Raw genomic sequence first — 22,493 nt, 5'->3', positions numbered from 1 at the left:
CACGCAAATCATTTAATTGCTCAGTAGCTCAGCTGTCTGTAAAATGGAGCTAGTGATAAATGGAACCCACTACAAAGAGCACTAAGAGGATTAAATAATATTTAAGCACTTAGGACAGGGCTTGGCACATGGTAAGTTAAAAGTCTAAATTAAAATCAACATTATCACATGACAATTAGTTGGTGACAAAATTTAAAATTAGTTGAGTGTTTGCAGTTATTTATGAACTTGTCTTTACAAAAGCAATAATTAAGTGTTGAGCAGATAAAAATACATATTGCATCATTTAGTCATCTATAAAATGTTTTAGCAATTTCACTGCATAAGATTGTAGGTATAAAAATGTACTTGGCAGCATATGCCGATGTCAAAAGAAAGAATTCATATGTACATTTATGTAGCACATATTGTATATGCTTGTGTATTTGTACATAGTAACTCATTTGTAATGAAGGCTTAAAGAGTTACAGCTGCTCAAGAAATGAAGATAAGGAAATATTAATTTAAAGTTTTTAAAATATATTCACATGTATCATTATGTTTTGTTCTTATTACTTTATAGAAATCTTAAAGTATAGGGCTATAGGGCTATATGATTATCGAGATTATTTTATTAACTTTTAAAGAACTAGATCACTTTGATGTTTAGAAACGTCACTTTATCCTCACTTGAAGATTTTAGTTTCCATTTTTAATACAACCTTCTGAAATCATCCAAGTCAATACTTTTTGGCATAATAGTTTGAGGATGTTGCTTTGTAAGAGATCCCTTGGCAACTATTTTAATTTCCAGAAATAGTGTCAGTGATGGAAGTGAATTCAGTGCCGTTCCTGAAATTGAGTCATGTCACATTTAAACACCGAGGAGGGAAATGTATATGGCTACTGTGGGCCACATAATCCAATAAACGAAAACTATCCTAGTTATTTTTAGATTAATTAACTGAAGCACTCTCATTTTCCATCGCTTCTACATTAGTTTAAACATCATATCCTGTTAAACATACATGGCAAAGCATATCTGTTCTTATGAGAATAGGTTTCTCATTTCAGTTCATCATCATTTTCCTTTCAAGCCGTGTATGAACATGGATGAACATTTGAGCTTCTATCATTTAAAAGCAACAGGGGAACATAAATTAGGACTTTAATTACAAGAATTGCTGTAACTGTAATAAATAGTATGGGAACATCTAAATGATTTTCACATATCAATCAAATGTAATTTCAGTTAAACTTTAACATAACCAAATTCAAATCCCCTGTAATAAATAAACGGAAAATAAAACTAAAATAATAACAGATCTGCTAAACTAAATGATAAGTTGTGTGAACCATATCTGGAAATCTAAGTGAAATTGTTTAAATCAGAAGTATTATTGCTTTAACCCATATATAAATATAATTAGCAAATAATTAATGGAAAAATTGCAGGTACAATTTTTGACAAGTATTAAAAAATTTGTTATTAACATTTGAAAAATTACACTGTTATTGAAAATGTTTAATAGGTGATTGATTTGCCTAATAATACTTATTACCACATAATTGGGCTACATGTCATAACAGATAGGGTTAGATATAAATTCATTCCTTATAAAGTAAAAATGCTTAATAGCTATATTAACTAAAGACATACATTATGATAAAGAATTCACATAGATTTTAAAATAATATGAAAGTAGCATCTCAACAAAAACTTCTTGCTTTTAATTGTTTAACTGCAAATGAATAAATATATTTAGTTTTAAAAAATATACTGTATCATTAATATTAAAAATATTTCATTTAGTTATACTGACAAAGGTAATCTTAAGAAATTCCTTAAAATTGGAGGTATGGTAAAAATGAGGGAAAGGCAGAGAAAGGTTAAGATCTAAGAAGAACAAATCTTTTGATGAGAAGTAGACAGATATCAAGATCTATCTAGACCACGAAAAAAGTTATCTCCAAATTTACCACTTTTATATTTTTGGGGCTCATAGTGGTAGTAACTGGTCAGATCACAGCATTCATAAATGTCTATTTATTATTTGAAATGGATAATAAAAAAATAAGTGACCTAAAGATAAATTATCAAAATGTCCACATGCCGAAGTGGCCTAAAAAGAAACAGCGTCCCTGTTTACCTTCTTATTTTAAAACCATTTGCATAACCCCATTGCAAAACAGAGTTATAAAAGATTTTACCAAGTCAAAGGAAAGCGATTCCACTTGCAATACCATTTACTGCGTACCAACTAATATCCCAGATTACACTTTATTCTATTGGCAAAAGCAGCTTTAGAATATTGCTTAAAAATGCAAAGTCCGGTGAAAAACAGCTCGATGGTAGTTGAGGACACTGAGAAATCAGATATCATCCCTGTACTTAAGGAACTCAGAGTGCTGGGTTCATTCATTCCTTCAGCGAATATTTATTGAGCATTTACTGTTTGCTAGCCCTGTTCTGGCAACTGTGATTATAACAGCAAAATCCCCCCCTCATGAAGGATACACTCCATTGGAAGAACAGTCAATACACAATACATAAAAGTAAAACTATATGTTAGTGATTAATGCTAAGGAGAAAAACTATAGCAGAGAAGGGGGTGAATGTGTGTTTCAGGTGTCGAGAAAGGGAAGTAGAGAGGCCTTGTCACTGAGAAGACGCCTTTCACGCAAGGACTAGTGTGGCTGAAGCAGTGCATAAGGAAGTGGGAGTCTTGGGAGATGAGGTCGGAGAGGTGAGTAAATAGGGTAGAGGTGCAGGCAGGACCTGTGGCCTCAGGAAAGAGAAGCCGCTGGAAGATTCTGAGCTGCGTGGAGACACATTCTGACTTTTGTTTTCCCAGCCTCCCTCTGGGAGTTGAGTTGAGAACAGATTGTGGAAGGAGCACATGTGGAAGGAGGGAAGGGATTTTCTTCAGTAAAACTGTCTAGTGGGAACTGTCATGTCTTTGAAAAACTCATTTTGTCACCTCCCTTGCTTTATAATTATCTCCCTGTGATAAGGACAAATTCCTCCTGGAGAGTTGGGGGGGTGCAGGGGGGAGCTTCCTGGGAACCTCCTGGTTGGCATAGAGCCTGGATGAACAGCTCTCACCCCTTCCCTTCTCTTCCTTTTTCTTTTCCGTATTCTTTAGAGGGCTTGCCGTTAGCCTCTCCTCCTCTTTAGCATTTCATCTGTTTCTGTTTATCTATATTTCCATTTGTTTCTGCCATTCCTCTTCCAATTTGCACTTCCAAAATGAGAGCGAGCAGCGATATAAGGTGAGAGGCAGAGGCAGAGGCAGACGCAGGATCAGTCCAGTCATTTCCCTCACGTAAGTAGCACTCTCATTAAGTGGTCATTGGAAATATAATTATTTTTTCCAGATCATTTTTGTACTATATTCCTATCTTTATAAATTCAAAATACACAGAAGGATAAAGATGAAGACCCAACTCAACTATAATAAGATAAATATTAAACTACTTCCTTTGAGGGAAGGTTCTGTTCATGTTCTTGCTGTTGTGTTTTTTTTCTTTCTGTTGTTATGTTTAATTTTATTGACTAGAAACGTATAATAAATTAAGGATAGGAAATATTTGCCTTTCATGTTTATTGTACTTGTTTCCCTAGTTTATTGCTTGTGCTTATAGTTTATTATTTTTGTTCAGTTTTTTAAAATCAATTCTATTCCTTTGCCATATCTTTTATTATTATTATTTTGGGGAGCATTGAGAATGATTTCATTTTAAAACATACCGGAACTTAATTAACCCAGCAGTAGAAATAAGAAAGAAATGGAACTAGCAAAGCGAATATGAGTGCGAGAGACCAAGATTAGACTGAAGACGGTTTGGATTTGAACACACGGACAACAGGATTTCAGTGCGGGTGTCCCCTGACCCACCTAGCAGTTAGTCTCCATCATTTCCCTTCTCTCTCCCTCCCAAAATACCTGCCAAAACAAATGGCTTCTCTGCCATTATTGCAGGTATAAGCCGACCCAGTGGTGCCTCTGTGGGACATGATGCAAAGCTCAGAAGGAAGTATATCAACCTTACTTCAGAGTGGAAGACAGCACATTGGGTATAATCTATGTAACGTCAGCTCCCCAAATCCTAACCTCAATCGATTTAGAGCTGGCATCACCTGTATCCTGCAAGTGCTTCTCTGTGTCCTGGAGTGCGTGAATGCTCCAAGTTCTCAATGTGTGGTCCTAAGTCATCACTGTGGCAGAATGCACTTTCTTACTGTGGATTTTCTAAAAATTCTAAGAAGCCAAAGAAAACAGCAGAACCATGTCCCCAGAAACCTAGACAATAGGGAGAATAAAGATCCTTAATTTGTTACAAACTCTTACAAATCAATACAACAAAAACAAATACCCCAGTAGGAAAATCTTTTAGAATGTACCCTTAGTGACTCTTTCTGATCTCTTTGTCAGGGCATAGAGATGAACAGAGAAAATGGTAGAATGTCAGAAGATATGATCACTTAAGGCAGGCACCTCATTACCACATTCATGTTCAAAGAGAAGTCTGAGTTTAAATCTAAACATTATATAAATATAAAACCAAGTCAAAGAAAAACAAAGAATTTCGTTAAACACAATAGCAAAAACTAATTGGAAGACAGACACAAACTGGTGGCAGCTAAGTTCAAAGCGTATTTCAATATGTCCTTCCAAAATCAATCAGGTTTCTCTCTTTTCAAGAGTATTTTTGGATGTGGTGCCCTCAGCAAAATCTCTGCTGAAAGGATGAACAGGCTTCAGTCATTGATTTCAACATCTAGCTCACAACCAGGTATCCTTTCATTTTCAACATGGAGGCAACCAACTGGCTGTCGGGTTGCTCCTTGATCAGCACATGGAGGCAAGGGCATATTTGTAACTCCACGCTCTAGGTCTCTTCTCCCAGGATGTCTACAACCTCAGACACCACTTCTTCTTAAGTTTATTCAGAGAGTTAAGGCTTGACCACCTCAGAGCTGACACTCAAGCCTAGGCAGGGTTCTCATGACATGTCCCCTATGTAGTTCTCCTTTTAGGAAAACAGAAAAGTCGCATCCACCTATTGCTCCCCCAGGTAGGCCTCCGATGGATCAAAAGTGGCCTTACCATGCCTGGACATGCTCTTATTCGGCCATTGTTTTAAGCTCTGACAAAGTTTCTGTCCTGCCTGGAAAGTCCTTTACTCTGGCACCAGATCTCTGTTTTTGCTGCATGAAAATCAAATAGTCACTGACAGTTTTTTGTTCTTCATCATATTAATCAAGTGTTCATTTATAGACACCTTGGGGAGGCTTTTTAGTAGAACTTCCAGTGCTGACTAGGTAGCCATCTTCAAGTCCCATGAACCAAAGAAAAGAAGGATGTAAGAGCTGTGCCTGAGTGGGCCAAGGACCAGTTGAATCTGACTTTGAGTTAACTTAGTGGGTGCTCAGTTCAATGCTTTACAGGAAGGTGGCTAGGCTGGGTCACTGGGTGGCTATTGGTCTCTTTGGCCATATGATCAATCTTCTTACTCAGACTGTCCTTTCCTTCTACTCATCCATGCCCAAAGATTCCCTCCTCAACTCACACTCGATGCCCTTCTCCCATTATTTATTTATTTTTATATTTTTTTGTGAGGAAGATTGACCCTGAACTAACAAACATCTGTGCCAGTCTTCCTGTATTTTATGTGGGACACCAGCACAGCATGGCCAGACGAATGGTGCTAGGTCCACACCCAGGATCGCAACCTGTGAACCCTGGGCTGCCAAAGAGGAGTGTGCAAACTTAACCACTGTGCGACTGGGCCAACCCTTCCAATTATTTTTAAGCTTGGAAAATTTTTCCCCAATCCAAGTTATTTTTTTGTTATTCAGAATTTCATTATTGTAATGAAGTTTTTCAGGATGAAGATAATGAGCATCCCTGGATCATCATTTTGTTTATATACATAACCCAAAGAAATTCTTCAATGAGTTTTCTTGTTTTATTTTATAAATTACCATTGTCAAGGGGAGGGAAGAGAGGAGAAGTGAGAAATAAAATTGTTACTCTGGGCTAAAGAGGAAGGAGTGTGTGTGGGAATGTGTGTGTTTGTGTGCATGTGTGTATGTGTGTAAGAGAGAGAGGAGGTGTAGTGTGCTTTCATGTTTATCCTGTTGAACTCTAAATCAAGATATCTCTTTGGACAGAGGAAAATACACTGAACTGGGAATCACAAGCCCTGATTCCAGATTCCCTCTAGTCCTGCTTCTGTCACTGACTGTGAGAGTTTGGGCAAACTACACTGTCTATGTGTCTCAGTTTCTGCTTCTGAGTTCTCACCTGCATCTGCCTTCTGAATTTGCATAACGTTGTGATGCTCTAATAACGTAATACACATCAAAGCAGTAGCAGTACAAAGTTTCTGTAAGTGCCCAACAATTATTAAGCTATATCATTATTGTACTCACCAGCATGTATTGGTGCCCAATTCTGGTCTCATCCCATTCACTGTAATCCTGCTATTATCTTTTCCTTGTTTTATGTTTGTTTGTTTGGGGGAAGGAGGGGTGTTTTGTGCTTCTTTGTAAACACTTCAGGCAAGTTATTGTCCTATCGTTTGATCCATCAGCTCAAGATACTACTGTCTTGGGCTTCCAAGAAGACAAATGGTTGGTGTGTAACATTCTTACTAATTGTGCAGGCCAGCTCAACATGAATCCTCCTTTTTCTCTACCTTGTATTTGTGATGGAGCCTATCTGGTTAGAGCACCCTGAATTTATTGTGTGAAGCAGAGTAACCACTCTGGTGGAAATTTAGGTCATATGCATACTCAAAAGCCAAAAGGGGATTCATAGAAGAGGCACTTGGGCCTCTGAGGAACTGTTGTCCTCCTTTAAGACCACAAGGTGACCTCTCTATGCCTATCAAGCACTAAGTGAGACCTATCCTGCAGAATATATGCACATTAATAACAATAAATATGAAATCCGCCATTTCAATAGATTATGAACTCTGGACTTATATTGATTTCAACCTAAATTCCACAAGAAATAGAGACTATGCAAATAAAAGTTAATTTATAAATATGAATACTTACTGTATTGACAATTTCTTCCCATGAATTCACCTGGGCACTCACAGGAATAGTTAGCAACAAGGTCTGTACATATTCCACCATTTTTGCAAGGCTCAGCTTCACATTCATTTATATCTGAGGAGAACAGAAAGATCAGAGGAAGAGAATTATTGGTGAAAAAATGATTAGTTACTGGTAGATTTTAGGCATTTCAAATAAAACAAAGTCTAACTAATCCTATTACATTGTGTGTGCGTGTGTGCGTGTGTGTGTGTATGTCTCGAGTCAACAATACAAATACCACATAAAATCTCCAATTTATTAACAATTAAATTAAATCAAGTTCAAATGGAACTAAAAATACAAATGAAAGAGCAACAGAACTAAACCACGCTCCAATCCTGAAAATAAATATGAATAGTTTGGGGAAATATTCAGTGTATCCTTAGAATTAAATCAAACAAATTAACCCTGATAGAGAGATGAATTAGTATCACTTACAAGACCTAGAAGCCTCCCCTGCAGCAACAACTATCAATTACACTGTCTCATTTCATCTTAATTCATCAACTTTCTAACTGACAGAAGTGTTTTAGTTTCTAAATAGTTCGCCTTTGATGAATGCGATGAGGAGCAAATTAGAGTTAATAGCTAAAGCTCGTTACATGCAAAGTATAATAAATGTAAATGATGATCACTTCCTAATCTCATTCAAGGCCTTCTAAAGTTAGGATGACTAAAGGGACTTACCGTTGATATACCATTATTACACCTGATGCAAAATCATATGAAACAAAAAACACTCAGCAAATTATACTAATTTCCATGCTAATTTTGGACAACAGACACAATGAATACGATTTTGAATGAAAAAAGAAATAATGACTAATTCAGTGAAATATCAACCAGTGATATTTAGAGATCATTAGCTCCTAGTGTAGCCACGTGCTGGGTTCTGTGGGAGCTAGGAGAGGAGTTGGAGGACACACAGTCCCTATTGCTTTCTCTTCCCATCATCGACTCCAAATGAACTCGCTCTCTGCTCTTATTCCCACAACTCCTTCGTACAGACCTAAATCATGTTACTTAGGAATTGTCTGTTTACATGCCTTTCACACCTTTACCTAGCCAAACTGTGAGCTTGACAAACTCAGCACCTGACCTGCACTGTTCTTTATCCCCGCACAAATGCCAAACTCTACCTGGAAGACCACTAGTGCCCACCTGTGCACTCTTGTACATTAGAAAGACCTAGTGGGGGCCAGCCCGGTGGCATACTGATTAAGTTCATATGGTCCGCTTTGACAGCCCATGGTTGGCTGGTTCGGATCTTGGGCGCGGACCTACACACTGCTCATCATGCTATGCTGTGGACGCATCCCACACACAAAATAGAGGAAGATTGGCACAGACGTTAGCTCTGGCCCACTCTTCTTTAAGCAAAAAAGGGAAGATTGGCTACAGATGTTACTCAGGGCCAATCTTCCTCACACACACACACAAAAAGGCCTAGTAAAGCCATACATGGGAAGGACTTAAGAAATGAATAAAGTCAGGCAAGACAAAGATAGGATTTCACGCTAATAGGTACAACACATATTTTAATTCTCAGGTAAGAGGCTCCAAGCATTTGCTTTTTTTAATATTGAACTATAGCATGAGTAAAATCAAACCCAGCTCTTGCTGCATTGAAATGTGAATAGAAGGAAATTTTCTTAGTCAACAATGTGAGAACAATCAAGAGTTACTGTACATACTATTAAGGATATGCAGGCACTGTTGTTTGTTGCTTCCTTATTTCTTCCAAATCTTTATACAATAAATAGTACTTAACATGCCAACCTAATCAAGATAAATCATCCTTTGACCCTTCCAGCTATTTGTTCATCAGGCCAGATCTACATCATCAACAAAGGAAGTTATAATTAAGGACATCTGATGCTAAAAAAACAATAGTTACACATTTACCCAGAGGTTAACATAGAATGAACTGTAATTGCACTTGCTGAAGTGAAAATGCTTTATGTCCATACTCAATTTGTGATAGAGAATGACATTTTATTGTTTGCGCATTTTTCAATTTTTTTTCAACTCAAAAAACTACCTTAAACCTAAATTCATAAAGATACAAAGGTTACGTTAAATAAGTTATGTACTTTAATATAGTAGCAAAATAAGTAAAACATTTCTGCATATGTACATATCTAGGAACATGCAGGCTCAGACCACAGATGTAAATTATACAGATGTGTGTAGATATTAATTTAATGCGGGAGGTCTTTCAGCAGAGAAGACTGTTTGCCCTGCGATTAACTCTGCAAGCAATCTAAATGGAAACAGACCTCAATTTGAATAAATCACGTTTAATTAAAGACTAGATATAAATGTTCACAGAATATAATGTAATGAAATGAAAATTAAACATCTTTGTAATAAATCAGATACTCGTCTCTGTCATAAATCAAGACATTATCATTTCCAGAAAAAAATCCTCATCTATTCCAAATATACTGGAATATCCTAGATTCTTTTATAACGAAGAAAAATTTGACATAGCAGTCCCCATATAAAATAGGAATTTCCATATTTTTTCATATTTATAGTTCACATATAATAATAGTAGCTATCGTGTTTTGAGGTTTTCACTTCTATGACTGCTTCATTAAAACTGTTTTAAAAAGATAGCCTCATTCAAAATTGAATTTCATAATCAAGACAACCATCTGAGTCCTGAGTCTTCACTCTGAAGACATAAAACTTTGAAAACCCACCATCTAGTCTGACTGAGGCACAGTGACAAGAGCTGAACAAGGATTTCCAGATGGAAACTCATGATACACATTTTTGGGTGTGTGAGAAAGAAGAAAAAGGCAAGATAAAGGAAAAAAGGAGAGGGAGAAATGAAAGACAGTTGGTCATAAGAGCATGCATTTCTTTGAATCAAACAAGTACTCTACAAGGATTTCCAGGTCCTTGGCTCTGTTGTAACTAATTACACAGGTTCATTTATATTATATGCAAAATTACATTCTTCATCTCTGCCATTTTGTTGCACTTAGCCTATTTTTTTTTTTAAAGATTTTATTTTTTCCTTTTTCTCCCCAAAGCCCCCCGGTACATAGTTGTGTATTCTTCGTTGTGGGTTCTTCTAGTTGTGGCATGCGGGACGCTGCCTCAGCGTGGTCTGATGAGCAGTGCCATGTCGCGCCCAGGATTCGAACTAACGAAACACTGGGCCGCCTGCAGCGGGAGCGCGCGAACTTAACCACTCGGCCACGGGGCCAGCCCCTGCACTTAGCCTATTTTATGCAGATTTGTAAAGGTATGTTGGTAGTCTATCCTCTTTGGCTTGGGTATTTGCTAATAGAAATAATGTCAACCCATGCACACTGGAGATTTCAGTGTAAGAAGCCTTCTCCAGTAATTGACAAACACATATACTCATTAAGATCACTCTGAGGCCTCCTGATCTTATATACATCTACATGCTGAGAAGTGCTCAGTCACTCCTAGTCTTCTTTTTCTCTGGATCTTTGGCAGACCCATCATTGTATAGTCCCAAAACCCATGAAACTGACTTTGGAGTGGTAGATTGTCAAAGAGTTTTTGAAAATTGGAATTAGATTTGCTAGCTCCTTATTTGTGCCTTCAAAAAACAACAGCTTCTCTGGGCACAGTTTTTTTTTGCCACAGAAATCATATTTCTTCTTTTTAGATAATTATATTTAAATATTCAGAAGTGCCATTCTTCATTATAGAGTCCACCAGCTGGCCAGAGATGAAATAGAGATTTCTGGAGTCTAATTCCCTGGGGCCTCCCCTGGAGACTGTTAAAATTAATCAATTAACTAAATAACGAATTAATGAATTAGTTTTCAAACTGGCTCACATTTGCAATCTGCAGAGTAGGAATGACAGCAAGTTGCAATCCCGTGCCATGAGTGTCCCAATTCATCCTTGAGTTTCCCCAGAACTCAGCAGGCAGATGCCATCTTGCCCGAGTAGTTCAGCTACATTTACTTTGCCAACCTGGCTTAGAATATTTTGAATCCTGACTACCATTTAGACCAGGACATCCAATCCTTGTAGGGACAGAAATTCATTTAACTTCCTCTTGAGTGGAGACAAAAACAACTTAATTCAATCATGAAATTATCTTCTTTTCATCCCCAAGTACATCCGGGCTCCATGAGCATCAGGAAGGAACAAGTGGTTCTTAGGCTGAGGACCCTTGTTTTCGTGTATTAAAAGGACACCATGATAACGGGTTTTTTTTCTTTAAAAAGACATAATTTCTTGACTTCCTTATTCCCTTCCCTTGGGCTGTCTTTCCTCCCGCAATATTGTTATTGACTGTTAATTAGCTGGCAAGAGCTTATCTTCAAGAGCATGCTATTTTTGATCCTTAACAACCCATCTTCCCTGGGCTCCCCATTAGCTGTTAAATAGTCTCCAGACCTCCTGTGAGAGATTGCCTTTTAAAATTTGACCTTTTATTTTTTTCCTTACCTAAAGTCTATGGCTTTTTAATTTCTCTTTTAAGGCTGAATAAATTATGATGAATTTCGAGGAATTCTATCCTCTCACTCAGATACTGAATTTAATTGTGTCATAATCAGAATTATCTACAGGATTTCCCAGTCATTTCTGGGACCAGCATATTTTTAATTTTGCGTACTTGAACTCCCTTGATCTGGCCTTCTGCTATATCATTAGTAATTCATTTTAAAATAGCAAATTAAAATCAGCATTCTTCAATCAGAACATCTTATACACAAACCTTTCATAATAATTTATTTATAATCTTCATCTGTCAAGAACAATAGCATAAAAACAGAAACCCAAATTCAACAGGTATTTATCCATCACCACTTACTAACAAAGATCCTACTCTGTCCATCTGTATCCTGGCATCCTAACATTTATTTTGAGATCTCAATTTAGATACAGAAACCTTTGCTACTAGTATCCAGGTAGAGCCCAGTTCTCCAGGATGTTTCCATATAAAATTATTCCAATAAGGCCTTATTTGCCTTAATTAGACGTTTGGGCAGTAAGATAAGATAGCTATTCCAAGGGACTTATAAAAATCAAAACCAGGGGCATAGAAGAAGCATTGGGAGGGAGGGAGTAATCAAGAGGATATTGTAACTAAAATATCTGAGGCACTGAAACAACTTCATAAGTAAAAGCTACATGAAAAACATACAGGAGAAGCCAAAAAGAATTGGTATCTTGGGGGAAAATTTTCACCAAAAAGCAAACCATCTCAAAGGACACTACCTCAGGGGCATGCAGCACTCACATAACTCACCCTGCACTAAATATTTGTTGATTGGTAAGAAAGAACTGGGAATATTAGACACCTGGGGAGTCATCAACTGTACTCTGAGTCCCTCGACTGGGGTAGGTGTACCAGCCTACTTCTAAAGGGGTTCTAGTAAGGAAAATGGAGTTAGAACAATGATCCTTTTAAAAGTTAGAATTTTTAAAACATGCCAATGCAGAGTCCCCATACCATAGATTCTGATTTACATGGATTTAGGTAGAAGGAAGGCAGTAATATTGTTTATATAGGAGTCCAGGTGAGTCTAAGGGTGACCAGGGTTGACAAACACCATAGAACCTCTGCATACGAAGCCCATCCAGCCATCCAGCCATCCACCCTTAGTTCTATCCTAGGTGCTAAGAATGCAAAGATTAATATGTCACAGTCCCTTACTTTTCTCAAGGCTACAATACAGTAGATAAACAGGGAAATAAATAGTCAGTTACTCTGCAGAGTAACAATGCTCTAATAGGAGAATGAATGCACTTTCTCAAAGAAATTTCAAATATCAATACCTAAGTCAATCTAGCAACTAGAGAATGTTGAGTTTTTGAGGAGGAGTCTAGTTGACCAGGGAAAATGCTTCTGAGTTATCCAGAGTTATGACTAATTACTCTGTAAAGTTAATTTGCCAAATTAATATGCATCTAATAATTCTACAGATCTGACTCCTCATTGTCCCATAGTTCTTTGTTCCAAATATGAAAGTCGTATATTTCCTGGTTTCCTACTTTTACTATGATATGTTATCACATACATTTTTGCATATTCATAATGCTTTATCCAAAATTAACCACCCTATTCTGTCAGCTGCATGTTAAATTTATTTCACTTGCAGCTCTCTCTAGTTTTAGTGGTCAATACTGATGATCAACTATTTTGGATTTTTTCTACAGTGATTGGGATTGACACGGGAAGCACTGTTACGATTCATATGGTCACCTTTACCCACTCATTCATTCATTAAAACTTTGATGAGCACCTTCTATGAATCAGGGTCTAAAATACATGATTGGACACATCGGGGAATAGAGATAGCTCCTGTTCTAAGAGATCTCATCTTCTATAATTCTACTCAGGGGAAAGATAATCATTATAAAATATAGTGAAATGTGTGCCATATACCATTATGTACAAAATGTACTGTGATCATAGAAGAGGCAGTGGCTTTGCCTAGAGGACATGTGGAAGATTACTTAAAGAAAGTAACATGTGGTTGGTGCTTAAAGGATTAGCAGGAATTTTTTAGATGTGTTAAAGTGAGAAGGAACGTTAACGAACACAAAGTTTTCAGAGAGAACCGAGCACTTTTAAGCATGTGGGTATGCACAGGGACTACGTGTGTGGAACTCCTAGGGATGTTGGTTGGAACTACTAGGCAGCCCGGGACCAGATTTTTACAGCCTTGCAAATCAAGTCGAGGAGTTTGAACTTTAGTCCTTGAATACTGAGGAGTTAATAGAGAATTCAAGAAGTGTGGAAGGGGGCATGAGACTGAAAAGATCTGTGTTTAAGAGAGGTCATTCATATACTCTAGAATTTCATTAGGGGTAACATTCTGGAAAAAATAATTCAAAAAGTCAGAAGGGAAATTTATGTTGGGTCCATATTACTCAAACCACATGACATGATGACTAGAGCCATGTATCTTTAAACATTTAGCTTGGTTTGAACTGCATACAGACCTCCTAATATTTAGGTTTGCCAGATATAGCAAATAAAAATACAAGACATCCATGCAATATTTTGCTCATACTTATACCAAAAATATAGTTCATCTAAAATTCAAATTTGCCTGGGCATCCCGTATTTTACTGGGGAATCCTACTTGAAGTTTCAACTAGAATGTAATTTCTCCCTATTTTACTTCTGTTCTTTTATATAAGCACTTTAATTTTCAGCATATGGTCATGCTTTCCACTTTACATTTTCAGCAGACCCCAAGGAAAGCTACCTACAGTAGAAAGTCATTATTGACAAGAGAGTCTTCTTCAGGCTTTTGCTCCAACAAAATTCACTGCTTGCATTCTGCAAAGTGGTTCATAATCTTTAGAGTTTACCTCTATGGAAGCTTCAGTAACACAAGCATGGACAAACAGCACTTCAGGATGACAGCTGATGGACAACAATTAGCACATCCACCCACTTGCAGATTACTTACTATGTGCCAACCATGGTTTTAAGCATTTTATATATAACATCACACCCTCTGACCTAGTTACCATTATCATAAGTGTTATACAGATGACGGAATTGAGACATTGAAAATTTAAGCAACTTGCCCAGAGTCACATAGGTGGTAAAGCTGAGATGAAAATCCAGATGACTTATCTCAAGAATCTACGCTATTCACCAGTCCACTTTACCACCACCAGGAAATGTTAGTACCCCTCTTCACCGCCACTTCATCCTCGTCTTCAAGGTACCAGTCTGTGTGCTGAGGACAGATATGGGATAATACATGGTCCTTGATCTCAAAATGTTTATAATGTCCCAGTAATATTAACATTACTGATCTAGGTCAGACTCCTGTCCCGAAATCCTAGTTTTGAATACCTTTATCTCCCAATCCTTTTACTCCTCTTAGCAATTTTTCTCAAAATCTTAAGTGGTTTGGGTATAATGGACATCTGTTCTAATTTTGTTCCTGAAATCCACAACTGCTTGTCCTTTAGAAATGGATTTCTTTGAGTTTTACATTCTTTTATATGCCTTTTAACATGACATTCAGATGAAAGGAACACATTTGTTTTTCTTTCTTTCTTTATAGAGGGCATGGATATAGTTTATACTTGTACAATTGAAATTTTTCTATTTCAGGGCTGACCATCCACATTATTTTAAAATCTTCAATTGAAGGTTACCATACCTACAGAAAAGCACGCAAAACAGTAAAGCTGAATGAATTATTGGTAAAAGACAACCTGCGTCACAACCACCAAGGTCAAGCACAAGAACACTGCCAGCACTCCAAAAGCCTACACATGCCCCTTCCATTCACCACATCCCTTCCACCCTCACAAAGGAAGCTGATTTCCTGCTCACTATGGCAATCACAGCCTCGCTCTTTGTATGGTTTATAGTTTTGTTACTTAAATATGCATTCCTAAACAGTATCATCTATTCTTGCCTATATTTGAACTTTGTAGTAAGAAAAAATATGAAATCATTCAGGATATGCCCTGCAGTCTGTGGTTTCATGCACAATGTTGTCGCAGATGCCTGCAGTGAGTTCACTTTCATTGCTTCATGGCATTTCACTGTACGGTGTACCACAAGGCATTTTCCTTTTGTGTCGGTAATGGCTAATTTACACTGCTGCTGGAAATAAAAGCATCAGTGAGCATACTGGTACATGCCTCTTGATGCACAAGTACATTGAATTTTTTGTCGGTATACCTAGGAGGGAAATGGTTGAGTCATTTATATACCTTAGCAGATAAAGCCAAACTGGTTTGTAAAGAGGTTGCACCAATTTGTACTCCTATCAGCAATTTAATTCATAATATTTTTGAAGATACGAACTGCAGGAAACTTGCAGATAACCACTTACTTCACTTGATATGCAAGTTATAAGTGGAAGGGCTTAACACCAATATGTCTTTGTGAGATATATTTTTACCAAGAGATGCTTTTAAAGGAATAAATTAAAACTTTCAATTCACCGGGTTAAATTATTTTTCTCTTCAATCGCCATGACTTTTTTTTTAACAAAACACAGGCAGTAACTTATACTAAAAATGAGGAAGCGTTGAAAGCATGTAAGCAAAGCCACATTTAATAGGCACTGATACACAGTTAAATTTTGTATATACAGAAAAATAATTTCACTTAACTTTAGAATTAACTTCTTAAAAATAGCTCTATAAATCACCTCTCACCTATAGAAACATATAGACTCAGATAATAAAATAAGAATAACCCTTGTTCCTACATTTCAATATCTCTGAAATTTTTTTATAGGCATAACTAAAAACGATGTCTAAAAATGATGAATTCTATTATACTTCTAAAGCTACTGTGAGGATTAAATGAGGTAATTTATGGAAAACAAATCTTGTAAACTTTAAGGACAGTAAAAAGAATTATTCATGTTATTATAATATGGGTTATATTCAAATGTATTCATTTTATTCCATAGAATGTTTCTTGGTTGTGTCACTGATAAAAAGGCAGGTAAATTTTTAATGCGACTTTCAGTACACAGATACTTCTGCTTTTGGGGTTATCGTCAGAGTAAATAAGTGGGTAGGATTTTCATAAACATCCCACAGAAGAGAAGCCCTGCCTTGGAGAGGCATGAAAGACAGGATTTATCCCCGTATTTGCAAAGCCCATGGAAATTTTGATGCACTGAATGGGATAATTCAACAGGCACTCTTAATACATTTATTTCTAAAATGGTTACATGTACTATTTTTTTAACCTAGTACATCAGCTCTCCATTCATTTTGCCTGAGAGATCACTGAGTTCTATAGCTAACAGACATACATATGGCTGGTAAATGTAGAGACCACTCCTTTCTAAATTCTTGGGCATTTCAGTTCCCATCAAGGTGAAAGAGCTGGGTGGCTAAACTTCCCTCCATTCCAGAATCTCATCCACATAATTACAGGAGGTTTCCTGGATTCCTAGGAGAGCAGGAGGCAACAGGACATCTGCCAGACTCAAGGCCACCATGGAAGAATCTGCTTCAAGCAACCAACTCACTACCCAGTGCCAAAAATATGCTGCCTACAGGCCATTCTTTTTATATTTTATTTCTTCTCCTATTTTTAAATATGCCAAATAGGTGTATTTTCTTCATTAAAAGTGATAACATTGGGATTCAAGAGAACTTCTGCTTCTGCCCAAGACATAGTAACAAGGACCAGATTTATCCTCCTGCCTAAAACAACCAAAAAAGTAAAACAGACAAAACACATGAGACAACAGTTTTTAAGACACCAGGCATGAGGAAAGAAAGGATAATAATAAACCAGGTGGGTTGTACAATTGCCCAGGTTTTCCGCCTTAAGAGGGATCCAGGCCATGGCGTAGAGAGGAAGAACCCTGGTGGAGCTAGGCCAACTCCCTGAATTAAAGAGACGGAGCTGAGCATCTGGAGAGCTCAGGAGGAGAGAGTTTGCAGGACAAAGTGCCTAAGAGGAGAGGGCTACACTGAGGCAGCCCACAGGGATCTGCAGAGCATGTCCTGGACACTGGAATCTCCCCTCAGGTATTCAGCAGAGCCTGGATCAGCTCACACAAGTGAGGAAACTACTGAGGAAAGAATCATCTGAATGGACTACAGGGAGCAATACTTGGTGATCACACTGGGCCAGGAAAACAGCCAGTTCCTTCCAGTTAGACTGGAAAATAAACTAATTCATGGGGCACCCAGCAGAGGACTCAGAAGGGCCTTGCCTCAGTAGTGGGGAATAAATTGGTCCTGGACTCAGCACCTTATTGGTCCTGCCTAACAAATCTTAGCAGCAAGACCCAGAAGGATCAAACTATTTCCAAGTAACTTAACTGTGTAGGAGAACTAAGCTCAAGAAGATGTATAGGACTACAGAGTATCCAGCACTCAACAAGGTAAAATTCCTGTCTGGAATCCAGTTGAGATTAATAGACATGTGAAAAAGCAAGAAACAAACCAGACTTTAGAAATAGCAGACAAAGATATTAAAACAGTTATTGTGACTGTATTCTATATATTGAAAATGTTAAGTAGAGACATGGAAAATATAGAAAGAGACCCAAATTGAACTTCTAGAGATGAAAATTACAACATGTGAGATGAAAAATATACAAGAAGGAAATAAAGCAAACCAGACATTGCAGAAGAAAAGATTAGTGAATCTTTAAGGTATAATAGAAATTGTACATAATAAAATACAGACAGAAGAAAAAAGTGGACATCTGGGAGTTGTGGGACACACACATAGATAGCCTAAAACAGATGTGATTGGAGTCCCCGAAAAGGAGAGGCAGGAGAAAATTTGAACAGATAACGGCCAAAAATTTTCCAAATATGATGACAACTATACCCACAGATGCAGGCAACTCAACAATCCCAAGCAGCAGAAACATGAAGAAAACTACACAAAGGCACATCATGATTACAAAACATGTAAAAGCAATTCTGTAGATAAATGTAGTCTTTTCAATAAATGATGCTGGAACAACTGAATATCTATAAGCAAAAAAAACAAAAAAAAAGAACCCAGGTCCTTATGTCATACCATATACAAAAAGTAACTTAAAATGGATTGTAGACCTTAAAGTAAAACTTAAATCTATAAAAAAAATTAATTACAGGGGAAAAGCTTTTGGGTTCAGTTTAGGCAAAGATTTTCTTAGATACAACATTAAAAGCATGATGCACTAAAATTGATAAACTGTACTTTCTGGGAATTATAAACTTCTGTTCTTCAAAACCAATTCTAAGAGAATGAGAAATCAAGCCATAGATTGGGAGACTATATATGCAAAACAAATATCTGATAAAGCATTTATATCCAGAATATATAAAGAATTCTCAAAATTCAATAAGAAGAAAACAAATGACAAAAAATAATGGGCAAAAGATTTTAATAAATGCTTCAGAAAAGAATATATATATATTATATATGAATGGCAAATAAACATATTAAAAGATGCTTGACATCATTTGTCAGTAGAAAAGAGGAAATTAAAACCAAAAACATTATTACTACACAACTATTATAATGGCTAAAATTAAAAAGATGAATCACACCAAGTGTTGATGAGGATGTGGCAGAACCAAGCTCTCATACACCTTCTGGTCAGAATGTAAAATAATACAATCAGTTTGGAAAATAGTTTGACAGTTTCTCAAATACTTAAACATCGATCTACCATATGATCCAGCCACTCTGCTTCTAGGTCTTTACCCAAGAGCAATCAAAGCTTATTTCCATACAAAGATGTGTATAAATCTTCATAGCAACTTTATTTGTAATAGCCCAAAACTAGAAACAACCCAAATGTCCAAGAATAAATGAATGGCTACACAAATTATAGTATATCTATACAAGGGAGTATTACTCAGCAAGAGAAAAGAATATTGATACAAGCAACAGCGTGAAGGGATCTCAAAGTAATTATGTCAGATGAAAGAAAGCAGAAAAAAGAGTATATATTTTCTGGTTCTATTTATATAAATTTCTAGCAATGCAGACAAAACTGTGAAGACAGAAGCAGACCAGCAGTTGTCTGGGATGAAGTTGGAGGGACAGATGGGAGGCATTATAACAAGATAGAAAGAAACTTCTGAGGGTGATAGAAATGTTCAGGAGCTTGATTAGGATGATGGTTTCATAGATGCATGCATATGTCCAAATGTATCACACTGTACATTTTAAATATGTGTATTTTATTGTATGGCAATTACACGTCAATGAAGACGTTGAAGAAAGTGATCAAGTCATAGTTCCTTTTCTAACCCATTTATTATCAGCTGTGAACTTAGCCCTTCACACACATACACACACACACATACACACATACACATCCATGCACACACAATGCATCACAATAACAGGCCCACAAAATTAATGAGGGATATCAGCCTTCTCAAATTCACATCAGAGAGGGATTTTTAGAATATACTTATGCCTCAAAGTGAGAACCATACAACCCAAATGAAATGAGCAGACCTTACTGGAAAGACTGAGTAGTTTCATAAAACATATTAATAGAAAGAGCTGTATTCACAAAAATTACAAAAATACTAATTCTTTCATGGTAGTTCACCTCCTGCTTCACAAGTTATTTTCATCACTCAGGAAAGACTTTGCAGGAAGCCTTAAATGAAGACGAATGAAAAAAAAAGGTGATATAACTGCAAGATTTCCTATCGCTCATATATTTTTAGTTTCAGATTGGGTTTGTTTCTGATACTGTTGACTATAAGAAATCTAAAGATTATTAAACTATAATTGGGGCTACCCATACCTTCCCTAATAGTTCTTATTTCCCAGAAATTTTTCTGAGCTCAGTTCATACGGTATATTGATGTGTATGTTTCCTGTACTCTTAGGATCTTTTCATATAGAAATCATGAAATAATTTTCTCCGGTTTTCTTGGCTCCTGTATGAGAGGTATAACTTTAAACACACACACATATACTTAAAAATAGAATTTTATTATTAATTTCTTTTAATATACACCTAGATGGAAATCTCAATTCCATTAATTACTTACCATGTAATTTCACATGGTAAAAAATTTCACATGTTTCAGGGCAACAATTTCCATCATCTCCAATGAACCTGATTAAAGTAATTGGCTATTTCCATAACAAGCACTTTAACAAATGGTCTTATTCTGTCAGGGAGGCCAGGGCCTGACTAGAAGCTGCATTGCTGTGTTACGCTATTATGCGTAAATGCAGAAAAGAAGTTTAGTTCCTTTTAATAAAATCCAATGACTTGTGAATTGGACTAAACAGCAGTAAAGAGCAGTATTAGTGTAACCCCATCTACTTAATTTAGTTGTTTAATTTGGCCCTGAGTATAATAATTGGAGTTTATGCAGCAACTTACTTCCCTACACTTAGTAAATCTCCTTGTCCCATGTTTCGGAGGATCAAGGAAGGCTTATGCAGTCTCAATTAAATGGATTGCAGAGTTGTCTTCAGAAGTGATATTCATATTTTCCCAAAGTAGAATCCATTCACAAAGTACTGCAATATTTAAAATATTTTAGTTAAGTCATGCAGACGTAGAGAATGACCAAGATCTCTTGACGAACCTATTTTACTGAATGTACAAATATATTTTTGAAATCTGTAGAGCTCTTTATAGGTACTACCACTAAACCATGCTAAACTCATATGTTAAAGAAATACAGAAGTTATTATAACTGTGCATAGTTAAATACGATGGACACCTTATTTTGAATCTACCTGCCATATACATATATATATAATGTATGTTATATGTATAATATATATATAATTTTGTGGGTGTACAATTATTTAGTCCATGGCTTTTATTTTATTCTATTCATTATCAATAGACAACTCATTATACAAATGAGAAAATGATTTCCAAAAACTCCCTCCTTTTATTATATATGCCCGTCTGAATTTTGTTAGTTATATAATTATTTTTATTTTTCTATTGATTACTTTTACAAACTTAACCAATCTATTTAAACCTACTGTTTGTTCATAAGCTTTAGATCTTAAAGCTGTACATTACCCCCAGGTCTCTTTCCAGCCTCTACAGTCTCACCATTTTTTTCACTATTAGAATTTTATTTATGTTTTTTCAACACATCCTGTTCTATTTTGGTAAGAGTGTCAGTCAATGAAAGCTAGAGTTAGTCTGAGTAACAATCACGACCCTCCATGGCACACAATACTCATGTATTTATTTCTCCAGCGTCTGAGTGCCAGTGAGGGGTGCCGGTGTCACAAGATTGCAGGTGGGCTCCACTGAGGAGCTCTGCTTTAAGCTAAAGATCCAGCTGTGCTTGGCTCCTTTCTGAGGTTTGGGCTCAAGTCTGCTCCCCGTGTGACCATTCCGGGATCCAAGCTGAGGGTGCAGCCGCTATCTTTTGCACCTCTGCTGTGTGACAACAGGAGCTCAAAAGACAAAGTGAAACATACAAGACCTCTGAAGGCCTAGGCCCAGAAGTGGCACAGTCATTGCACTTCATTCAAGTGGCCAAACCAAGTCACATCTCCAAACCCAAAGTCGAGGAGTGGGAGAAATATATTCCTCCTTTACAGGAAGATCCAAAGTCATATATGACAAAGGGTGAGGATTTATACGGGGATGAAGAATTGGGGCAATAATGCCACCTGTATATTAATTCTCTAATTGTCTTGTGTATAATTGATTGCAAAAATTGGAAAATGAACACTATTTGCAATACTACAATTATATAAATATGATTCACTGTAAAACAAAGTAGAAAAATGTTATTGTGCTTCACCAAAAGTGCGCCACACTATGGAGGCTGTTCTAACATCTGGTACATGTCATCTAACATGAACTAACGTGATTTCTGTCCACTTGTTTCTCTGTACCAGCTGTTATGTCATCTAACATGTCAATTGTTTAAAATTACGTCACATTTAGATACTTCACGTTTACAGAGGTTTTTTTTTTCTCTTTCT

At 36.7% G+C, this 22,493-nt stretch overlaps 1 protein-coding gene across 2 annotated transcripts in view; it reads right to left on the bottom strand.

Moving 5' to 3' along the window:
* The window catches only part of EDIL3 (EGF like repeats and discoidin domains 3), a 407,727-nt gene that overhangs the window by 156,076 nt on the left and 229,158 nt on the right, over window positions 1–22,493 (bottom strand). For both annotated transcript variants that reach the window (XM_046668389.1, XM_046668390.1), the window contains one exon: window positions 7,049–7,162. In XM_046668389.1, the coding sequence (XP_046524345.1) occupies window positions 7,049–7,162 (114 nt within the window). The remainder of the gene's footprint in view (window positions 1–7,048; window positions 7,163–22,493) is intronic.

The sequence above is a fragment of the Equus quagga genome, chromosome 7 (assembly GCF_021613505.1).
Source record: "Equus quagga isolate Etosha38 chromosome 7, UCLA_HA_Equagga_1.0, whole genome shotgun sequence".
Lineage (NCBI taxonomy): Eukaryota > Metazoa > Chordata > Mammalia > Perissodactyla > Equidae > Equus > Equus quagga.
The sequence above is the reverse complement of the archived record's forward strand: the minus strand, read 5'-3'. Positions and strand labels throughout refer to the sequence as shown.